At 36.4% G+C, this 20,501-nt stretch overlaps 2 protein-coding genes across 4 annotated transcripts in view; one reads left to right on the plus strand and one right to left on the minus strand.

The window, feature by feature from the left end:
• Nucleotides 1–6,469, plus strand: part of GPR137B (G protein-coupled receptor 137B) — a 92,761-nt gene extending 86,292 nt beyond the window's left edge. Inside the window, exon 9 of the transcript XR_006887527.1 lies at nucleotides 5,907–6,469. The gene's annotated coding sequence lies outside the window, so the exon portion shown is untranslated. The remainder of the gene's footprint in view (nucleotides 1–5,906) is intronic.
• Nucleotides 1–20,501, minus strand: part of ERO1B (endoplasmic reticulum oxidoreductase 1 beta) — a 53,711-nt gene that overhangs the window by 30,169 nt on the left and 3,041 nt on the right. For all 3 annotated transcript variants that reach the window (XM_046653849.1, XM_046653848.1, XM_046653847.1), the window contains exons 2-6: nucleotides 16,680–16,799; nucleotides 9,885–9,968; nucleotides 7,440–7,481; nucleotides 5,766–5,848; nucleotides 1,941–2,014 (exon numbers count right to left, since the gene is read on the minus strand). In XM_046653849.1, coding sequence (XP_046509805.1) covers nucleotides 1,941–2,014; nucleotides 5,766–5,848; nucleotides 7,440–7,481; nucleotides 9,885–9,968; nucleotides 16,680–16,799 — 403 coding nt within the window. The remainder of the gene's footprint in view (nucleotides 1–1,940; nucleotides 2,015–5,765; nucleotides 5,849–7,439; nucleotides 7,482–9,884; nucleotides 9,969–16,679; nucleotides 16,800–20,501) is intronic.

The following is a 20,501-nucleotide window of genomic DNA, read 5'->3' on the forward strand; positions in this document are numbered from 1 at the left end:
CCACAACCTCTCCAACATTTGTTACTATTAGTTTTAGATATTTTTGTCATTCTAATGGGTGTAAGGTGATATCTTAGTGTAGTTTTGATTTGCATTTCCCTGATGATCAGCAATGATGAACATCTTTTCATGTGTCTGTTGGCCATCCGTATACCTTCTTTGGAGAAATGTCTGTTCATATCTCCAGCCCATTTTTTGATCAGGTTGCTTGATTTTTTTGTTGTTGAGTTGTGTGAGTTCTTTATATATAATGGATATTAAGCCTTTGTCAGATATATGACTTGCAAATATTTTTTCCCAGTTAGTGGGTTTTTTTTTTGTTTCAATCCTGTTTTCATTTGCTTTGAAGAAGCCCTTTAGTCTGATGAAGTCCCATTTGTTTATTTTTCTATTGTTTCCCTTCTCTGAGAAGACATGGTGTCCGAAAAGATCCTTTTAATACTGATGTCAGAGTGTACTGCCTACGTTTTCTTCTAGAAGCCTTATGGTTTCAGGTCTCACCTTTAGGTCTTTGATCCCTTTTGAGTTTCTTTTGGTGAATGGTGAGACCTCTTCCACTTTTACAATTTAAGAAGCTAATGTTAAAAAAAGTAGTTAACACTATTTATATTGATGACAGGTAATTGAGCCTATCAATTTAATCATAGCACTACAATTGAATAGTATTTTTTTAATTAAATACCTATTTACTGTAAGAGAAATATATATTCACAGAAATGATTTTTAAATCTGAAAACCTGTTAAACAAGCCCTACTAAAAATTGTTGATTTTAATCAAAGAATAGGTAAAATGAGAAGCTGGAAAGTCTATGAGTGTTAAACACTCAAATATAATTCGAATGACAACCAGAGCCCAAATGTAAGCATAAGCAGTGATGTGACCACTTAACCTGGGTACCACGGCTTGCTTTGATAAGACCTTTGCCCATTCTAAGTATCGTAATAGGGCTATTTTATTAATTGCCCATTATTATAATCAGATACCAAAAAAATCTTTGCTCAGATTTCTTAAAACTTTCCTTGTTGAAACCATATAAACCATGGTAATAACATTCCATCTCTCAGCATTCTTCTCAATTTACCATACTAGCGTAGAAGCTCACTGTAACTTATTCCATTATAGACTGGATTAACAGCACAATTCTATATATGAATCCTTTTAAAACCTTTAGAAACCAGTATGCCCACTCTAGATGCCTGTCTCCAACTATGCATGCTTGAACCTCAAATTCTTTTCCACCACCAAAAAATGTAACAATAACAAGGTAAAAAGCGAAGAGGGACCAAATGCACAACTCTTGGGAATATCCTCCTATAGATAAAAAATTTTGATTCACTTCAATTATCTTCTGTGAAGAGAAGAGGTAATTACTGTTGAACAGTGCCCTATCTTTGTACCATTCCAGGAGACTCTTGAAAAGAGGGCTGAGGAGAAGTCAAATTACAGTCTTCCCCAATATTGGAAGGTGTCTTTATGTTAGTTTGTTGAGGTCTCCTGCAAATTCTAATGTAAACATTTTTATAACATGTTTACAGACCTATAACTAAGTGGCTTGAACTGAAGGTCCGTAGGAGATGATGTGTCATAAAGGAAAGAACACAGGTTTTAGATTCAGTCAGACCTGGGACTGAATCCTGTCCAGCTTCTTGCTACTGTGTGATCTTGGGCAAATTCTTTAGTCTTTTTGAGACTCAGTTTCCTGAGATATGAAATAATACACACCTATTAAAGTAGCTGTAAAGATTAGAAATAATGTACTAAGGCACTTAGCACAGGGCCTGGAACACAGGTTCTCAATAAATGCTGTTATGAATAATAAGATCCACATAGCAAAATCCAGTGTACTAAAGTTTAACTCTGATTATGTTTTCATTGATTTCCACATCTTATAAAAGGGTTACAGTTAAGACAATTTAATTACAATAGTTTGTTTTATTACCATCAAGTTCACAAAAGTGATCCTGTGAATCATCATATCTTGCCCAGTCAATGAAAGCTTCTTTGCTTTGGTTACTATGGGAAGGAGGAATAAAAAAGAAAGATGATTAACCGAAATTGAAAATGTTAACAATGTATTCTAGTGTAATTAGAAATAGATAATCCAAGGTCACTTCATTATTAATGAGATGGTGTCACAAATTCAGTTATTAGTGAATCTATGAAGAAGTGCAGAAAACAAGTTATATGAAAAACATAGATATTAACGTCGAGTGATTCACATTTCTTAACTATATTAAAATTATTATTAGCCCCAGTTCAATAATAATTACTTTGACTAGAAAATTAACTTACAAATACATATAAGATGTAGTTATATACAAAATTCAAGCTGGCCTTTTCAACTGACTTAGAAACTGTAGTAAATATTTATTATTTTTTCCTACAGCAGTTATTAAATTTACTTTCATAATTCTTTTAATTTAAATTGCTTCTGTACTTATAGGATCCAAAATACTAAAAACTGCATGTCACTGTTATGTAATAGCAATGTCACTTTTATCATGATATCTCATTCATTTTACATACTACCTCCTATTTAACAAAATCTCTGATCAAGATTTCTGGTTTGGAGGACTGATAAAGAAACAACAACGTTCACTCAAACTTTGACCTGCATTCTCTTTAACCTATATTCAGACCTTCTTGATCTGTCTTGAACACATGATAGCAGCATCTATAAGAGAAGTATTATTACTCTTCTTTATTCACTACACAAAAGGGAAAAAAAGGTAAAAAAAATTGAGTACTAAGTATAAATCGGGTAATTTCCAAATGCAATACTGTCACAACCAAAAATTTATTTTGTATTTGAGAAATTGCTGCATAACACACACAACCACTACAAGAAGCGTATAAGGCTGGTTGCACTACATCAACTTTATCAATAAATTTTTCCAATGCAATTTACTGTGGGATTTTTTTCTCCTATAGGAACATATAATTAGCTTACTAATAAGAGTTAACAGGAAAATCTGTATCATAGGTGACTCAGTTGAAATATACGATACCATAAAACAAGAATGCCTAAGTTCTAGTTGCAGCTAAAATGATAACTACAGTTATGTTTAATCAGGTATGTCTTCTGTTGAAAATAGGAAAGAACAAAGCAATTGTGACATAAATTCCTATTTTCTTGTTAGCAATATGACTAACTTAGAGGAACTTTTGGCATCGAGCATCCTTATTTGATGAGGCTTTACTGATTATTTCATCTAAGGCCATGGCACCAGAAAAGACAGGGAATGCTAATCTAATGCTAATAGGGCCAGCCCCATTTAGCTGATAAATAAGTTGGAAGGAACCTTCGAGGCTGTCTAGTCCAGACTTTCCAAAAGTCAGTGTGAAGATGAATGCCAAGCTACTTAACGTAAGAATTTCTTGGGCTTAACTCAGGATGTCAAGTTGGTGCTGTGAGTTAAGTAGCAGCGTTCAAAGCGGGAAACACAGGCGCAGGAAGGGACGGGATGTAGGGGTTACAAAGGGGCATGAGAACACTTTGGAGGATGACAGATATGGTAACTATCTTGAATGTGCTGACTTTCATGAGTATGCATTCCAAATTATACATTTTGAATATATGGGGTGTATTGTATGTCAATTATATCTCAATAAAGCTGTTTAAAAATTACTAATTTTTGGAGAAGTTGTGGAATGAAGAACTCTAGTACACTACTAATGGCAATGCAATACAGTCATTTTAGAAAACCATTTGGCAGTATTTAATTCTATTTGTAGGTATATTCTTCATAGAAATGCATACCAAATGCACCACCAAAATAGTTTTTGAAATGGCCTCAATGTGTAAAACACCCAGCTATCAACAGTAGGATAGAAACATTATGGTGCATTCTTACTAGGGAATACTATATACCAATGAAAAAGAATTAAATTCTACTATGCTCAAGAACATGAATGAATCTTACAGACATAATATTGAATAAAAGAAGTCAGATACAATTGAATACATTCTGTATATTCTATTTATATAAACAGGCAAAACTAAATCTCTGCTAATATAACCCAAAATCATGATTAACTTTGGAGGGTGGTAATGACATGCGAAGAACACATAGTAATCTTCCTGGTAGTAAATATATTGTTCTGGATGGAGGTTATAGAGTTGGGCTCACTTTTTAAAATTAAATGGACCTTTCCACTTAAGGTTTGTATACTTTATTATATGTGTGTTATAGTTAAATTTAAAAGGTTAAAAAAATAACTTCTGTTCAACAAAAAAACTATAAGCAAAATTAAGACAAGCCCTAACAACTCATATAGCCAAAAAAGAATTATCAGATTCTACGAAGAATGCTACAAATTAATAGTAATTTTAAAATGCAACCCCTCAATGGAGAAACAATAGCAAAGAATATGAACAGGCAATTTACATCAAAATTTTGTAATGACTTAAGGCCCAGTTCCTGAATCACTTCTCTATTTATATTTTCTCCTTGGTAATCTCATTCGGGTTTATCGTTTCTAAATACCATATATTTGTTGAATGCCTCCCACATTTCTCCCATGAAATTGAGAGTTGTATATCCAATTGCCTGCTCACCTCTCCAATTGGATATCTCATAGGCAGCTCAAACTTAACCCATCCAAGGTTGAACTATAATTTTCCATCAAACTTGCTCCTCCTGCAGGTGTCCCCAGTTCAGTAAACAGCAACTATATTTTTCTAGTTCTGAATCTTGTAGTCATTCATAGCTCCTGTCTTTTTTCATTCCCTACATCCAATTCTTCAGCAAATCCTGTCAGCTCTACCTTCAAAATCTACTTCGTTTCTGATCACTTCTCATCATGTCTACTGCTATCACCATGGTCAGAACTAAACCACCATCAGATCTTATCTGGATTACCTTTACACAAAGGACAAATAAAATCATATACACAAGACTACATATATAAAATAAAAACAAAAAACATGGACGGAACCTACACCAAATTCATGATAGAAGATACCTCTAAGAAAGAAGAGAGGAAAACAGGATTGGGGAATAGAATATAGGGGATTTTAAATTTATCTTTGATATTTCTCTTTTCTTAAAAACATGGTAGAAAATGTTAACATTTATTCATTAATGAGTGTTTATTATCTTTTCTACTTTTCTATATTAAAATTTTTCTTCAATAGATAATAAATAAGACTCTATCTTTACTAAGTCTTTAACAAGTATAGTACATAAATACAAATCTAAACAAACAGGGAAATTTTTAAAATTTCAGTAATATTCCATTCCCCACTCCAAACTATAGATATGTTCAGTCATTTTATACTGCACAATCTGAGACCACTTACAAATTATGTTGGCCTTCAAAAGTAGGTTTATACTTAGAGCAAATAAGGGAAAGTCAACAGAAAAAAAAACTATGATACTTAACAGTTACGTTAATAGTACCTTTCATCATTCAAAATGTAACATATAGATTGAATTACTATTTATAAAAGACTTAGAAGTTCAAATTCCTTTTCCCATAATAATCAGGAAGAATGGATCCATAAGCCCTGCTAGCTGAGCAATCTTCTCAATTTTGACTTTTTAATAGAGTCACTGTTGATGATACATTCTAGAAATAGAACAAATCAGCCAAGAAGAGGAAGCAAAGCTATTATGGAACTTAGAATAAAGAATAACTACTTCTTCCTTTTAAAATTAGTTGAAACTTTATTTTTTATCAAAATCACAAAAAACAGAAGATTTCTGATATAAATAAGCTAAGTAAGAGCATATTTTCTTAATACTACTAAAATAAAACTTGCCTTAAGGTGCTGTTAATTGCTCCCAGTTTATTAGCTTGCTCGCAATCTTCTAATTCTTTGGTATTGTTTGCCACTTTCAAGTACTGAAAGGAAGTTTATAATAAGTAAGTTTAGTAATTATTATCTTTCTCTTTATTCCAGGTTCCACTGGCAAAAGAGCCAATCTGTCAATGATGATACACACTAAACACAGATGCATCCTATTATCAAATCTCTAACAGAGGTAGGAAATACAAATGAAAATGAGTCACAAATTTCCACCAACTGAAAAAGTAAAGACCTTAAAAATATAACAATAAGTATTGGAATGTTGGTGATGATGTAAACTGAGAAAATCTTCTTAGGAAATAATTTGACAATATTGATCTGGAGCCATAAAAATGCACCAACTCTTGAACCAGCACTCCCACAACTGAAACCACATCCAGAACCACACTGAAAAACAAAGACAACAAAAGAGGTACAACCACTTTCGAAACTTATTTGGCACTATCTTGTAATGTTGAGATGGGCATTCCCTACGGCCCAGCAATGTTACTTCTAAATACAGACCTGGGAAAACTCTTACATGTGTGCACAACGAGACAAAGGACAAAGATGCTATTGCATCACTGTTTGTAATAGCAAAAAAGTGAAAACAACTGAGACGTTCGTCAATAGAGGAATGGCTAACCCATGATATAGTCATACAACTGAATACTATGCAGCAGTTAAAATTAATAAAATCTACCATATATCAACAGAGACAAAATTTCAAAAGTATAATACTGAGTAAAAACTAAAACTGAAAAAAGTCTTTAACTCGAAGAAATACAAAAATATAATACTATTTTAAATGTTTTAAAATTTCATATTAAAAGATTTGTATATTACTTGCAGAATAAAAGTATAAAATAAATGTGTCACAGAAGGACACACATCAACTTAAGAGAAGTGGCCAGCTCTGGGAAGAGAGGAAATAGAAGGGGATTGGGAAGGAGTCCAGAAAGACTTTGACAGTCTTTACAGTGTTTATTTATTTACTTTATATCTGAAAGAAAAATAAATAAAAGAGAGTGAGTACAAACAAAAGACCACACAGGGGAGAGAGCACAAAAAGAAAATGGAGCGAGGATGCATATGGAAGCAGAGAGAGAGGGTATAATGATCTTTATTATGTATGTACAACAGTAAAAAACTAGAAGTAAACTGTTATCTAAAAACATATGAATGGCAAAGTAAACGATGGCATGCTCATAAAAGGAAAGGAGTAATCTTTAATAAAGGCATATTTTAATGCCATTTACAAGTACTACGCTGAAAATACCTTGATAATTGTTTACTCTATACAATATAATCCTGGATATGACAAGTTGACTAGTTAAAATAGAAGACTAAAAATACACGCATGATAAAACACCTATTGCGTAGGCCATCTGACACTGTAGTTACACTTTATAGTTCTTCTACAGGTTTCAAAAACAGAACTGAAATATTTCATAAGAGAATATATAACCTAACTGTAAGAATATACACCCTCTCCACTCTCTGCAAGAATTAAGGATTTGGTATTCTGAGGCAAAACACATCTATTTCTAACAAACCACATTATGGGTCTCTTCCGCAACCACTGTCAAGCGGTAAATGGTAAGATTCACTAGGTAAAGCAGAAATATTCAAAGAAGAGTGACTCACCTTATTAGAACTCCCAGCTTTAATTCCAACTGGAATTTTACTCTTAAAAGAACAACAAAAATGTTAAAAGTGATCTTCATATTTTGTTTTGTTTTGAGATTTCTTCACAAATCAGTAATGCTATTGCTGTGGTACAAAGACTATTTTATTCTATGAGGAGAAAATATACATTCATTCAAATTCTGTTTTCATACTACCCTTTGAGGTAAAAGGTCAAGAGTTTTACTAATTTACAGACTTGTAAATCATAGTACAGATAACTTAATGCCATATACAAAATCAGAGCATCAAAATCAGCTCTAATTTAAACTCTCAATGCAGTATTTAATAGTTTATATAATTTTTAGGTTAAAAGAAAAAACCTGACTAGAGTACTTTTTCCATAAACTACATATGCTACAATATGGATGAACCTTGACATTATGCTAAGCAAAATAAGCCAGTCACAAAAGACGACATCTTGTATGATTTTATTTACATGAAATGTCCATCATAGTCAAATCCATAGCGACAGAAAGTGGATTAGTAGTTTCTGGCAGGAGGAGGGGCTGGAAACAGGGAGTGATTGAAAATGGGCAGGGGTTTCTTTTTAGGGTGATGAAAATGTTTTACAACTAGATAGTAGTGATGGGTGCACAATTCTGTGAATATACTAAAAAACACTGAATTGTACACTTTAGAAAGAGCGAATTTTATGGTATGTGAATTATGTCTCAATAAAGCTGTTATAAAAAAACATAATGGGGATGGCCCAGTGGTGTAGTGGTTAAGTTTGCATGCTGCACTTCGGCGGCCCAGGGTTCGCAGGTTTGGATCCCAGCGTGGACCTACACACACACTGCTCATCAAGCCATGCTGTGGCAGCATCCCACATACAAAACAGAGGAAGATGGGCACAGATGTTAGCTCAGGGCCAATCTTCCTCAGCAAAAAAAAACAAAACAAAAAACATAATGATAGAAACAATAAAATATTAAATAAAATAATTCAAGTTCATACTTAAACATACGATTAAAAAAGGAAAGAAAAATCTCTTTCTTACAATAGAACGTCAACCAATAAATGTAGAAGAAATGGAATCAGAAAATAACTATTTGGCAAATATCATGTAAATAATTAATTCAGGCAAAAATCATCAATGCACGCTAAAGCTAAATGGTAAAAGTATGATGAAAAATGGGATATTTTCATAGTCTCAAAGATTTTTCCTACTTCACAGTGAAATCTGTAATTTTCTTTTTAAAAAAGAAATCTGACAAACACTACCTCAACCAAGAGATCAAGATGACATCATGTGCCTCCTATTATGACACGTTGAGGACACAATTTCTATGGTACACCTGCCAAAAGTGCATAATCTGAATCTAATAATTAGGAAACATCAGAAAAATGCCAAATGAGGGATATTCTACAAAATAACTGGTGGGAAGGAAGGAAGGGAGGAAGAAAAAAGAAAAAATGTCAAGACAACGAAAGACAAAGAAATACAGAGGGACTACTCCAGATTAAAAAAGGTCTAAAGAGACATGACATCCAAATGCAATGCATGACTCTGGATCAGGAACTTTTTTTTGTTGCTATAGAAAGCACACTATTAAGTCAGCTGGCAATATGTGATTAAGGTCTAGACATCAGACATTAGTATTATAATTAATGTTAATTTCCTGATTGTATTAATTCTGCTGTGGTTAGATAAGAGAATAATCTTGTTTTTAAAAAATACATACTAAAGTATTTAGGGATAAAGGATCATCATGTTGGTAACTTATACCTAAATGGTTCAGGAAATAATACTACTAATAAATATATATTTATATTTTATATAAATTATATATAATATATATAAATATATTAAAAATATAAAAGTAAAATTGAAATATAACTTACAATTAATTACTATTGAAGAAGAATATAATTAATCATGCTAGATGTCAAAAAGCAAAGTCTAAAATGTAGCACTCCCTTACCAATAAGTATAGCCTTTTTTTTTTTATTGTAACAAGACCAAGTAAAGACCTAATTCCAAACCTGAAATTTCCCCACTTAATGCACTAATTCCCACTCTAAATTTGAAATTTAAGGTCCAGTAGCATCTTCTTTGCCTAGGAAGCAAGATGCAGATTCAATAAAGCATGAAATAACATGTAATCAATTACAGGTCCAATACTAGAACAGGCCTCTGATTTTCCATCCATTTCACAATCTAACTATACTTCCACATCCAATCACCAACACCACTGGATACAAGAGTGTCTTCAAATCCGTTTTGGTGGCAAGTATAGAAGAAATCTTCAATAATCCAGTTAAAAAGGAGAGAGCTTGAGAGCACATAAATTTGATGGAAAGTCCAAATCCATCGACATTAGGCTAAAATACAGAGTACATGCTTATCTAAAAGTCTAAGACAAAGCAATTTTTTCCCTATTTTTTTAAAATTTATTTTACCTCTGGACAGGGCTCAACATGACAGTCTTTTATTGAACAATGGCCATCTTCTGCCCAGAAAGGACATGGTCGCTTCAGATTAACCTTGAGAGAAAAAATGAATTAACATTAGTAAGTGTGTATCACAGTTCTGCAGTGCTCTCGAAATGTCACTGTGCTGGGCCCAGTGACATGATGGTGCATTAGAAAGAAAAGCTTCCCACCCTGTGGGACCTCCATAGCTCATAATCTAAAATGACTGCAGTTTCTCAGAACCCTGATGTAACATGAATTTTTAAAAATAAATGACTGCTATTAGTTCTCTGACACTTCAAAAAAGGAATAAAGTCCAAGTACACGGCTCATCAAAAGAGCCTGGAAAGCATTTTAGGACTACTTCAGTGTCTTTCAGCCCCTTACTGCCACCTCCCTGACCAGGGTTCTGTCATGCACATTCACTTAACAAACGTGTACCAAGCACTATCTATCAGGCGCACACAAGCTCTAGGGAGAAACAGCAGAAAAGGCTCTTTCCCCTGGAACGTACCAGAGAGAACGGACATTACATATTTACATGTTTATTTAACTACAAATTGTGGTACATACTACAAAGTAAAACCCAGAGTTCTGTGATGGAAAATAATGGGGCTGGAGGATGGAGGCCTATGAGGAGGTAACATTTTAGGAGGGGTGAAAGCTGGAGGAAGCATGATTTGGATAAGGTGACAGAGCTTGGACGGTTCTGGGAACTGTTTTCACACTGGTTTAGCTGACTTTTTGGGGGGAAGGGCGAGGGTGGCAGGGACTGAGGGTAGAGATAGGCAAGGGACGGATCATGCAGGACGTTTTAACCGTTGTAAAAACTCTGGATTTTCATATTATAAACATAATGGGAACACAGTAATTCAATAGGACTTCCACATGGATTGCCCAAGCCAAAAATCAAAGTGTTCTTGTTTCTTCCCCTTTCTATCCCTTTCAAATAACTCATTATTGACTTCTCATCGCCTCCACTGTCACCACTTATTTCTTGCCTAGACTATTCCAAGTGTCCCTGCTTCCACCGCCATCTACTCTCCACATGGCAGCCATAATTCTCTCTTTGAAACATAGTTAGGATCATGTCAATCCCTGCCCAAAACCTTCCTGTGACTTCCCACCACCTTTAGAGTAAACCCAAACTCTGCAGCAAGCTCGGCAAGGCCCTCTGTCATCTAGCTCTCGCCCACCTCTCTGACCTCATCTCCTACCACACTCCTGCAGCCACACCGGCCTTCTCGCTGGGACACAAGCTCCTTTCCGTCTCAGGGCCTTTACAGCGGCTGTTCTCTTTGCCTGTACTGTTGCTCCTCAGCTCTTTTTATGGCTCACTCCCCTTCACCTCCTTCAGGACTCTCCAGTATCACCTCAGCAGAGAGAGCTTCCCTGAGCAGAATCTCTAAAGCAGTGCTCTTCGATATGCAGCCCCCACACCCTGTTTCGTATTCTTTCACAGCACTTATCATAACTTGATTATTTATTTACTGTCTGCACCTCCTGCGGTAAAGACCAGGATTTGCCTTGTTCATCATTTTATCTATGAACAGTGCCTAGAACACATAATAGACACCTCAATAATGACATGTTAGAAGTAAACAATATCTACATTAGAGAGGAAGAGGCAAAAATAGGTAGCGACTGGGAACACGAGGAGAGAGTGGTCAACTCTGACTGTGGAGTGGTCAGGGAAGGCCCCCTTTAGTAACATGCAAAATAGGTATGACAAGAAGTTTCCTAGAGACAGAGATTTCTAGGTAGTGGGATTAGGATGTCTAAAGACAAGCATCAAAAAGCATGGCACGTTTGGGAACTGCAGGTTCCCTTGAGCTCCTGGCTTGTATATCCAATGGCCTCCCCAACATCTCCACGGGACATTCATGGGCACCTCAAACTTGTTAACACATCCAAAACTCTGCTCTTCCCTCTAGTAATTCTTGCCATCTCCATAAACAGCAACTCCATTATTCTAGTTCTTCAGGCCAAAATCTGGATATCATCCTTGACTCTTCTCTTCCTCACCCCATGTACAATACCTCTGAAAATCAGACCAGTTCAAAATCCAAGTCCCTAAAATGGCCAAGAATACCTTATATGGTCTGGTTCCCCTGCTCTCTGCCCCTTGTTCCCTGGCCTCCTTGTTCCTCAAATACATGAGGTACCCTGTGGTCTCAGGGCCTTTGCTCTTGCTGTTCCCGCTGCCTAGAATGCTCTTTCTCCAGATAGCCACATGGGTTGCTTTCTCAATCCCTTTAGGTCTTCATCAAATGCCACATTCTCAGTTTGTTGTTTTAAGTTGCTAAATTCTAGGCTAATCTGTTATGCTGCAATATATAACGAATACACAGTGCAAGGAGTCGACTGTGGTAGACACTGTAACAGGCTGCTCAGATCACCCTTCAGGAATAAAGAGTTTATTACCCAAGCTTCTTGAAATGTTGCAGGCAGCCAACCTCAGCTGCAGAGAGCCACTTTGCCCAAGGTCATACCATGCCCTCCTATGATGGCCGCCATCCAATGACTGGTATAGGGATATAAAGGCCTAGACCTCTCCCTTCAGTGGGAACAGTTCTGGAGGGTCATCCCATCTTAACTCCCCAAAGGGTCACCTGAGGTTGCCCCTGAGGCTGCATCACAGCTTTACTTCTCCCTTTGCCCAGTCCTGATTTCCTCCCTTCCTTTTCCTTTCCTAAGTTGTTGGTTCCAAGAACAGTCCCCAATTAACCTCTTACACACTAATGACTGTCTCAGAGTCGGCTTCCCAGGGAACTTGAGTTGTGACAACTTGTCCAGCTCCAGGAAAAAAAAAAACTATGGGTGGGGCTGGCTCCATGGCCAAATGGTTAAGTTGCTCGCTCCACTGCGGTGGCCCAGTGTTTCACTGGTTCGAATCCTGGGTGCAGACATGGCACCGCTCATCAAGCCATGCGGAGGCAGCATCCCACATGCCACAACTAGAAGGACCCACAACTAAGAATATACAACTATGTACCAGGGGGCTTTGGGGATAAAAAGGAAAAGATAAAATCTTAAAAAGTATCATTATTTTTATTAGGATCATATTAAATATATATACTAACTCAGGGAGGATTAACATCTTTATGCTACAATAGATGTTCGTCTGTTTGTTCAAGCCTACTTTCATGTCCTTTTGGAGTGTTTTAAAGGTGTCTTCCTTTAGGTTATGTACATTTGTTGATACATTTATTCTTATATATTTTATCTTTTTCCATTGCTAATGTAAATGGGGATTTCTTTTACATCTCCTAACGTGTTGTTTATAATTATGAAAATATTGATTTTTAAGTTTATAGCCTGCTATCCTAATGAAATTTTTATTATGTTCATTTTATTATTTGAGTTTTCCACGTATACTTTTGTCATTTATAAATATAGTTTTACTTATTCTTTGAAAATTTTTATGCCTTTAGTTGTTTTTTCTTGTTTGACTGTACTAATACCTCCAACACTGAAGGAGATAGTGGGTACCTTCATCTGAGTTCCTGACCTAAATGAGAATTCCTCTAGTGTTTCCCCATAAGAAGGTTGCTGGCAATGCTAACATTAGGATTGAGATTACGTTAAGGAAGTATCCATCATTCTTACTTTACTGAATTTTTTCAGAATCAGGAAAGTATGTTGAATTTTGTTGAGGACCTAAAAGCCTCATCTTTGCATTCTCGGAATAAAATCTACCTGGTCATGATATATTTTTTGTAATATGCTGAAAACTTAGGCATCATCTTTGATTTCACTTCTACCCTCACACCTTACATTCACTTGAACAGAAAAGCTTGCTGTTGTTACCCATTTGATCATTCTTCTCCTCTTCCAACTCTACTACCCTATTCCAAATCAATATCCTCTTTCACCTGGACCACTGCAATAGCCTCCTAAATGCTTTCACTACTTCCTGTCTCACCCCTTTACAGTCTATTTTGTACACATCTCTCCAACAGCTTCTCATCAAATCTAGAATAAAATCCAACATTCTTATGTGGTTAGGATTTTTTTTATCTATCTCTCCAACTCTCCCTCTCATTCACTTCCCTCCAGCTATACCGATCTTATTATTCCTCAAACACACTAAACCTTTATACCTGCAGTCAAGACCTCTGTACCTGCAGTTCTACCCTGCTTCCCTGGAATGTTCTTTCCCCAGCTCTCCTCACGGCTTACGCTTTCACATTAGATGGGTCTTTGCTCCAATGGCACAGCATGAGTACCCTCCTTTCCTGACCAACTTCCTTAAAATAGGGTTACCTACCTTCCCCACCCAGATTACCATCTCCTACTCTGCTTTATTTTTCTCCATATCTTTTATCTTATAACCATATGAAATTATATTTTATCATTTACTTGTTTACTATTTGTCTCTCTAATGAGAATAAAAGCTTTATGAGGTCAAAATCTTTGTCTTATTCACTACTGTATCCACAGCACTTAGACTACAGCCTGCTGCAAAGTAATCATTCAATAAATATTTGGTGAACAAAGACATGGAATGGATGGCACAAGAGAGAAATTATAAATACCAGCTTTAGCAGCCAAGTGACCAGTTGAGGAGGTAGACTGTTGCTTCTACCTAAATTTACTTGCTTGCTGAAACATAACTATGTATGTGTGTGTTTAAAATTAACCTCTTCTCTTAGCTTTCCTTTTCTGCCACTACTGTATGTAGAGTATACTGGTGGTGGTTAAATTTCCACTTGGTTTAATTCATAGGTTGACAGAACTAGAGGCGAGTATATATCACCCAAATATCCTAGACTTGGAGCTAAATGCGTTAACTAGATCATTGCATTACCCTCCTCTGGGAGGGAATATGAGTATGTTCTGGTTACACACAGACAGAGTAATTTCATTATGTTGGTTAGAACATTTTTTAAACTGCATGTACAAGAAGGATGAATTGTATGTTTGTCTATCCAATTTTAATTTTTCCTTCTTCTGTCACATCCCCTAATCTCCTTTTGAGAAACAATGACTTCCCTTATATTTATGCAAACAGGACTGTTAACCGAAGTGTCTATCCCTCTTTCTGTCAAGGGGGTCATATGACTCTACCTAGGCCAATGAGACCCCCTTCTCCAAGAAATCTGACTCTTGTATAAAGCGTTATAAAAATATGGGAAAATGGTGCATTGGATCCAAAATTTTGGTGGTACCATAAAGAGAATGGCCATTAGTTCCTGCTCTAATTTCTCTTTTCTGAAATATGTTTCTTCAGCTTATCTTTCAAGTTTCGGAGCTACTCCACATCTTTTCTTAATAAAACTTCTGTTTTGTTTGTCAGCCAACAAAAGTACCCTACCTAGTATACCTAAACCATGGTTTCTTCATTTGTAAAATGTGGATAATACTGACCTGACAGCATTTCAGTGTAAAGACTAAACAAGATATTCACTCATTTATTCAAATATTTGAGTGCCTAATATTATATTAACCAGGCATGTGGGGATACAGAAATAGAAGATACAGTTTGAAAAGGGAGGAGTGAAAAGTGAGGGCCATGACACATTGATGGAAATGTGATCTGGGTGTTCCGTGAAGGGATGATCTTTGATAGAAGGAACACTTACTCAACTATATTAGCCTGAACCATATGAAATCGGCAATATTCAACCATTTTGACCTATAAAAGCAACAATTTCATATGGTTAAACCTAGTAGAAGAAAGGAAGCAGGAGAAAGCAGCTACAAACGCAGATAGATTTGTAGATTTAGGGGTGGGTATTAGAAGAAGCTACTCTAATTTGTCTTATTGGTATGTAAAATGCCTAGAATAACAGACACTCAATAGTTTATTTAGGCATAGACTAGTTCTTGAAATAAGTTTATGGAATCTGCATTCCTAAAGGATTTTGTGTACAGGGGAAACATTCACTTTTTGGGGATCTTCTTGGTGCTGACAGGAAAAGGGGATGGATTCTGAAATCTTTAATTTTATACTTTATCTTTCTGCACAACTTAAATCTACCAAAATACTGGATTTGTTTACCCTGAAAAATATTTAAAGGACTATGATAACCTATACAGAATCAGGATTAAAAAAAAAGTCACGCTCAATTTTTATAATAAACTAAAAATGAAAATCAAAGAAATTATAAACCCAATTGAATACTGAAAGCAAGAGCACGGGCAAGGTACAACAGCAGCTGTTAAAATACTTTTCTTAAATTTAAAATACTGTTCTTTTGAATATTGCCTTATTGCTGCTGCCTTTCAACTACCATCGGTTAGTTTGTAGAGGTCTAGAGTAGACTACTGTTAGATTTAAGAACTAGTTCTGCAGTATGACCACGGATGGTATTCTCCTTGTATCCTCAGGCTGGTTTGCAAGCCCTCCATGTGAGTTACCCAGTGAATGTCTGCAGCTGTGGGACTTTGCACTGCTAACCATGCTAGCACGCGACCCTGCCATCAGCACAACTCAAAACCTGGACAGGTGTGTCTCGATGGCAGAACCTAAGTTACAAGGGAGGCTGACAAAATAAGTCCCTGGCATTGTCAGTTTCTGGAGAGGCAGGAGTGTCTGCCTCAAAACCAAAACTGAAAGATGAAGAACTCCCCAAACATAGGAAGAGGGTCCAGCTTCTCAGTGTTCAAAAAGACTAACAAGTTTTCACTACAATACTTCATACATTCCAATGATAAAAGATATGCAGAGGACGCCTAGAAGAGTCAAAATGGGTTTTCAAATGGGTGCTAAAAGTCACATTTGTAGACAGCTATATAAAAATCTTTGGTACCAATGGAATAAAAAATTATATTATATACCTTGTAATAACGGAAATAGTCTCGCTCTTGCAATTTTTTTATTTTGGGGAAGATTTTGAAGGTGTTGAAGTTATCGATGCTATCAATATCACACAAGCAATCATCCAGGACTCCGGTGACCTAGGAAAAAATACACATACATAACTTAAAATATGTAAATTACTGATGTTTCAGCCTTAACAAATCTGTATTATATAAAAAGATAATTTATTCACTCAAATTGACTAGTATTTGCTAATTAAAATTTAAAAACAAAAATGGGACTCAACCTGTTAAAGGTTATTCATGTGATCCATAAAAGGAACGTATGCAAAGAATGATCAGAAAATGGAAATCAGTCCTTCCCAGTGGGTTCTTTCTCATGCTGTCTCCCTAGGAGTGCAAATGCGTCGCCAAACTCCCTAGCACATAAAGAGTTAGAGCTATATTACCTTGAGATAAAGAACAAGGGATCATTATGGAGAATTTTGGCTCTGGAACTCTATATGCTTTGCTATCCCACTTACTAAGATCCTGTCACTAACTCTGCTGAATTTCATTCCATGGCTCTAGCTTACTATTTACAAAACTACAAATTCTAGCCCCCTCAATAATAGGGGGAAAAACCCAAAAACCAATAGAAACCAAAAAACTTTCTAGGTTTTAAAAATATTTTATCCAGTGATTGCTCTTTCTTACGAATTTTTCTTAAATTGTTGACTTTTAGTTAGTAGACCACCATATTTTGTTTTATATTTTTAAAATGTTTAATTGTGGTAGGGGCTAGGGTAAAGTATACAAAATTAGCATGTACATACTTCTAAGTCTTAAAGACTACTACTAAGACAAAAAGTGTGTCACCAAACTTTAAAAAAACAGACATGGACTACTGCCAGTATCTTTTAAGTCTCTCCTTAATTACACCCATCTCCCTCCCCCGTAGGTAAAAAAATTTTATTTGTTAATTTCTTTACTTTTCTTTGTAATTTCATAACATATGATGTATCCCTAAACAATATACTTAGAGGGCTGGGTTTTTTCTAATTTTGAACTTTAATATCAATGGAATCTATTATATTCTTCTGGGACTCCAATCAGACATTTTAGACCTTCTTACTCTATTCTCCATGTCTCCTAAGCTCTCTTTAATGTCTACTATCCCATTATCTCTCTGGGCTTCATTCTGAATAATTAATTTGCATTTATTTTCCATTCATTTATTCACTCATTCAACATATTTATTGAAGGCCTAACATAAGCCTTGCACTGTTCAAAATGCTAGGAAGACAGAATTAGAAGAAAGCAAGGAAGGAAAAAAAACCCAGACAAAAATCTCTGCCCTCCAGGAGCCTACATTCTCATAAGAGCAAAGGAAAAAAAAAAAATGAATGAGCGAGGCATACTCTGTCAGATGGTAATAAAGTGACATGGAGGAAAACTAGAAAATGGAGACAGGTATTGCAGAATTGGGTCTGCTACTATTTAAAAAGGGAGAGTTATGGAAGGTCTTGCTGAAATTTTAGCAAAACTTGAAGGAGGGAAAGGAGCAAGCTAACATTTTGGGGGGAGGGATGTGGGGGAGCGTTCCAGGAATTGGGAATACTAAATGTAAAGGCCCTGAGGCAGTAAGCTTGCCCAAGGTGTTTGGGGAACAATAAGGAGGACTATGTGGTAGATAAAAAGGAGAATTAAGAGACCATTGTAAGATTTTGGCTTTTACTTAATCTGGTGTTTTCTCACACCAACCAACTCTCTAATTCTCCAACAGCAATTGGGTACTCAATGCAATTCTGACACCATCTGGAGTTAGGGCAGACCCCATAGATTAAGGGCTCAGTCACATGGCTCTGCCTCCACTTTAGACACCAGTCCCAAGCCTCAGGCCACCTGTACTTGTCACTGGCTATAAATCAGGGGTTCCCATTGACTCCCTTCTCAGGCTTGATAATTAGCTAGCACGGCTTATAGAACTCAGGAAAACACTTTACTTATGTTGACTGGTTTATTGTAAAGGATACAACTCAGGAGTAGCCAAATAGAAGAGATGCATAGGACAAGGTATTGGAAGGTGCAAGTGCAGAGCTTCCGTGACTCTGAGCCATGCTCCCAGCAAGTCCAGGTGTTCACCAACCTGGAAGCCCATCAGTTCTCATTGTCTTAAGAGCTTTTACAGAGCTCAGTCTCCAGCACCCCTCTACCCATCCTGGAGATCAGTGGGTGGGGCTGAAAGTTCCAGTCCTCTGATCACTTGCTCTTTCCAGCGACCAGCCCTTCCTGAGGCTATGTAGGGGTTCCCACCTAAGTCACTGCATTAGTATAAACTGAGGTGTGATTGAAAGCGGCTCATTATGAATAACAAAAGGCACTCTTTTCTCAGGAAATTCCAAGGGTTTTAGGAGCTCTGTGACAGGAACAGGGGACAAAGATCAAATATATTTTTGTATTATAGCACACTGAGTAAGATAGGAAGCCACTGGAGAGCTTTAAGCAGAAGGAATATGGAACACAAGGTGAGAATGGAAGGTTCCTCTTTTATAGTGTATGATCAGGGAAGGTGACAATTTAGACAAGTGGACATGTCAGATAAGGTGACACTTTAGCAGAAACCTAAGTGAGCAAGTAAACCATATGAATACATGAGAAGAGTGTGCTGGCAAAGGAAACTGCTAGTCCAATGTCCTCAAGGCAAGAGCATATTTGCCACATTTAAGGAACAACAGGGAGGTAGGTTTGGCTACAGCATATGTTTAAGGGGCAGAAGACTGTGGGAAGAACAGATTTGAGGGAAAAGATGAGGAATCAGGTTCCTGATACATCAAGTTTGAGATACCTATTAGTCATCCAAGTGGAGACATTGAAAAGGTAGTTGGCTACACAGATCTAGAGCTAAGAAGCCTAGTGTGAAGATTTTGAGTCGGTCAAACAGGTGATATTTAAAGCCAAGAGACTAAATAAGATAAGCAAGAGAGAGCGGCAGAGGAAGAAGAAGCAGAGGATAATAAGAAAGACTGGCCTGCAAGATAGGAGGAAAATCAGAAAAGTAGTATCCTGGAAGCCCAAAGAAAACTATTTCAACGAGTGGGTGCTGATTGTGAAAAATGCTGCCTGCCCATAGGTAAAGCTAAAGTTTAAAAACTAACTACTGGCTTTAGCAAAAAGAAAGACATCAATGACCAGGACATGACCAGTTTTGGAGGAATGGTAGGGGCAAAAGTCTGAGTGGAATGGGCTGAAGAAAGGACCAGAGTAGGAGGGCTAAAGATAATTCTTTTGAGGAGTTTTTCTAGAGGGGAACAGGAAAATGGAGCAGAGCTGGAGGAGATGTGTGGGTCAAGAGAGAACTTTAAAATAGCAGAATTAAACAGCATGTTTTATGATGAGAGGTAACAGTCTATTAGAGAAGGAAAGATTAACGATCCAGGAGAGAAAGGGAAGATTTGCTCAATCACGGCCTCAAATGGGAAAGCAGGCATGGGGACTAATGTACGAGTGGAGGGACTGGCCTTTGTAAGAGTACAGTTCATCTATGGTAACTGACAGGAAGTCAAAACATGTGGGTACACACAGTAGTAAGTGGATAATGTGGATTTCTCTGATTACTTCAATTTTGCTAGTCAAGTGAGGATGGAAAAGAAGGTGTTGGAAGATTAAGTAGAAAGAAAAAGACATAAAATGTTTGTCTAATAATCATTTCTTCTTCTGAGTATAATTAGCTATTTAATCCACCCACTGAGTTTTTAATTTTACTTCCAGAAATTCTATTTCAATATGTTTTAATCTTTTTGGTCATTCTTTAAAATTTCTTGTTCCCTTTTCATGCTTCCAAGTCTCTCTGTGTCTCTT

This window comes from Equus quagga, chromosome 2 (assembly GCF_021613505.1).
Source record: "Equus quagga isolate Etosha38 chromosome 2, UCLA_HA_Equagga_1.0, whole genome shotgun sequence".
NCBI lineage: Eukaryota > Metazoa > Chordata > Mammalia > Perissodactyla > Equidae > Equus > Equus quagga.